The sequence below is a fragment of the Ceratina calcarata genome, unplaced genomic scaffold, assembly GCF_001652005.2.
Source record: "Ceratina calcarata isolate Rehan_Ccalc_2016 unplaced genomic scaffold, ASM165200v1 scaffold60, whole genome shotgun sequence".
Classification (NCBI taxonomy): Eukaryota; Metazoa; Arthropoda; class Insecta; order Hymenoptera; family Apidae; genus Ceratina; species Ceratina calcarata.
The window spans coordinates 987,360-990,651 of NW_017177240.1; the positions used below are offsets into that span (position 1 = coordinate 987,360).

General features: G+C 40.6%; 1 protein-coding gene across 1 annotated transcript; it reads left to right on the forward strand.

Annotated features, from left to right (window-relative positions):
* Window positions 1–518: 518 nt before the first annotated feature.
* Window positions 519–2,615, forward strand: LOC108629937 (uncharacterized). The gene is made up of 3 exons (XM_018032904.2): window positions 519–1,204; window positions 1,655–1,821; window positions 1,992–2,615. Exons 1-3 carry the CDS (start codon window positions 1,138–1,140, stop codon window positions 2,259–2,261), a joined length of 504 nt encoding a protein of 167 aa, XP_017888393.1. The 5' UTR covers window positions 519–1,137; the 3' UTR covers window positions 2,262–2,615.
* Window positions 2,616–3,292: the final 677 nt, after the last annotated feature.

Below are 3,292 nucleotides of genomic sequence, written 5' to 3' on the forward strand. Positions count from 1 at the left end.
TGCAAAACGTTTACGCGTTTCCCATGAGAGAAATCTCTTTCGCGTAAGTTGATGAGACAATTTAAGAGAAAATGTAGTACATGCAGACTTTTCCGTCGAGGAAGTAAAAGCCTTCATGGAAATCGAGCTGGAGATTTGGAAAAAATGGAAAGATGTGATAAATACATTTTATATTCACGATCCGTTAATGGATTTTTCTGTTAATTCTGTTGAAACCAGTTTTCATTTTTCTGCTCAATTAGCAAAAAACGCGGAGAGTGTTTAACGAAGCTTTTTAATTATCCAGTAGTCTGTCCCCGACGAATACTATAATAAAGTAATAAGAGACACGAAACGTATCATTTTTATTAAATAAATAATATCATATCGGAAAGGAAAATGTATAGAGGAAAGTATTTTAGTTAGTACAATAAAGGGAGAGATTGCAAATAAATTTTGTTTTTATCATCGGATGCGTCAGTGAGAAATAAAAAACAAGTATTTCCGTACTCGTTCATCGTAGGACGTTTATTTGTTTATATAAATAAGCGCTTGTGGAACTGGAAATCCAATAAAACAAGTACTTCACGCTGGCACGACCTGTGAACTCAAAAGTGATTGGAAAACGGGAAAAATAGAAAGGGCGAATAAAAGCGTTCAATGTTCTATGCCACACGATCCGATGGGCCATCGCTTGGCTTCGGGAAAGTCGCAGATCGTTTCCGGGTCGATCGGATCCATCGATGACCGCAAAATTTGCGTTGGCCTAAGTCGAGTCTGTTATCAGGTGGCGGTGATAGTGAAACATCGATTTCGCGGCGACGAACTTTCTTGCTACCTGCAAGTGATGCGGATGCGCAGAAACTTTGACGTCAAACGTTCCCGCTGAACGAACAGGACCATTTCGATATTGATTTTCCGCGGTTTCGAGGTTTCTAGAGCATCTGCCAGCATGACGCGAACGCGGATGTCCACGGGCGCAAGCGCTGGTTCACTCAACATGGTGGTACCCTTTCGCTCTAGAATCGTCTCGTGTCGTAGAACGCGACACGGCCGTGACGATACTTGCTCCAAGATGAGGTCAGTGCACGCGGTACGGCAGCGGTTCGTTTGATTCTCACCCTCTGACAGTAGATCGGGGCTAGCTTCCCGATCAACATGGCCGGAGATGCGTGCATCACTGTTACGTACTTCCTGATCTTCGCGTCGATCGCGGTCATCAATGGTGAGCACCGCATCCGCTTCTCTGCTACCCTTAATTTACTTACAAGTCTTTCCCCGAAGAACATGTTCTCTTCGCAACTTTCAAGTTCACCGAACTTCATTCATATAAGTTATGCTCTAATTTTGCTATATATTTATTATACGACTTTTATTATACGACGAATACATATTCTCTGATATGAACAAAAAATCACGTGCCCATTAAATTCCTAATTTTCTTACAATTTTTGTTTTTTAATTTCCAAATGATTTCTAAAATTTATTCTTAAACACATTTTTTTAATTGGACCTGATAACTGGAGATTATACTTTTCCATAAATATTAATTTATATTTTTTTCTTTATAGTATCTTGGACTTTTATAAATTATTTTTCTATTAGCTTTCAAAAATATGTTAACATTAATGTATTTATCGATTCTCCTTTATTCGCATATCATGGATCATATCAGGACAATTATTATCTACGGAACATCGAACTCATGCTGCGTCGGAACGTGTAAATGATCTATGGTGTTATCGATGCGACACGATTGAAGAGGGAGAGAAATGCATAAATATCACCGAAAATTACACCGATTTCCGGCACAAGTGCATTGGCGATAAAAGGACTTGTATGGTAATGACAAATGATAACATAATTTAGAAAACATTGATCATGCATTTCACGTTTATCCAATTATTTGTTTATAAAACTATTTGCACAATGAATTTTTATTTATGCAGCTATTTGACAGATCCTTAGTTATTACAGGCTCATCCATGAAACAGGAAAATGGTTGATTTTAGGTAAAACGTATTTCTTATACGACCAGCACGGAAGACTCGACCTCCAGTCCCCAAACATGGTCAGTGGAGAGGAACTGCACTAGCAAATGCGAGTCCGGATGTATAGTGATTGGGGAACGCACTAAACTGTTCGCTTGCACCACTTGCTGCGAACAATCGTTCTGCAACGTCGGTACCGGCGCGGCGCACATCCTGATGATGAAAGGGATCGACCTGCTCCTAGACCTGATTCTCCAGATCACGTTGACAATCATCCTGCATCCGTCGTGACACTGTGAATAAGACTAAAAAAAGTACATAGTCCTCGATTTTCCCTCCTTGTAAATAATTCGTTTCATCTCATTCTATCAAATTTCATTCCGTTCTGGAAACGAGTTATCCGCGAATTTTTCGTACCATTTCTGTTTATACACGCGATGTAATATATGTATCTATATGCATGCGTTGTGATTTGTATGTACATATCTAAATATGTAAGTGCGGTATTCCACGTATTTATTACTGAGCTCATTTAATTTTGTAAATGATATAGAGATTCAGTTTTGGATGAGTCTTATTCTGACTGCTATGTTTACGACTGACTATGATTGCTCTTTTAAGAATAAATTGAAAATCGAATAATTACCTTGTTCTTTCATTTATATCCGTATATCACCAATCCGTATAATTTCTGTTTTAATAATTACTGTTTATAATCACAAATATTATGGGAAAGGAGGGTTTAAGTGACCTTTCCACGGCAGGGAATAAATCAGAATTATGCTCGGTTTGGGTTAACTTGGTAAAACTTTATTCGATCTTATTCGCTCGGCTCGCAACTCACAACTGTCTCCACTCGCTCGCGTCTCTCCGCCACACCACCCTCCACACACTCCTCACACATTCTTCACACATTCTTCACACATTCGTCAATCGTCCTATCACGCCACCACCGCTACCGCCAACCGGACGCGTGGAGTCCCAACGGCTCGCGGCGGCCCTTGATCATCGACACCATCCGCGGAACTCGAAACATTGTTTAAACAATGTCGATTCCGCTCGGATGGTTGCCGATAATCCGCTTCCGCTGACCTCCGCGGGTCCTCCACGCGCCGCCTGACGACACGTGGCCACACACATCCTTACACTCATGCATCCTTACATTCCCACACAAGTCGACTTATAAGCGTTTAAGCAGAATGTACCTTGAAAGGGCGCATATATCCTCAAATATCCCTCAGAATTCCGCTTACCAACTGTTTTTTCGGGTAGTTTCCGTTGAAATACACCGTCCTCAAGGGTTCTCAAGAGGCATTCATTCT

Excerpts from the sequence above, each read along its gene's own strand:
- LOC108629937 (XM_018032904.2), top strand. The coding sequence starts at position 1,138 with ATGGCCGGAGATGCGTGCATCACTGTTACGTACTTCCTGATCTTCGCG. Across the intron at positions 1,205-1,654 it reads GTCGATCGCGGTCATCAATG|GACAATTATTATCTACGGAA; the intron begins GTGAGCACCGCA and ends GGATCATATCAG. Across the intron at positions 1,822-1,991 it reads GCGATAAAAGGACTTGTATG|GTAAAACGTATTTCTTATAC; the intron begins GTAATGACAAAT and ends GGTTGATTTTAG.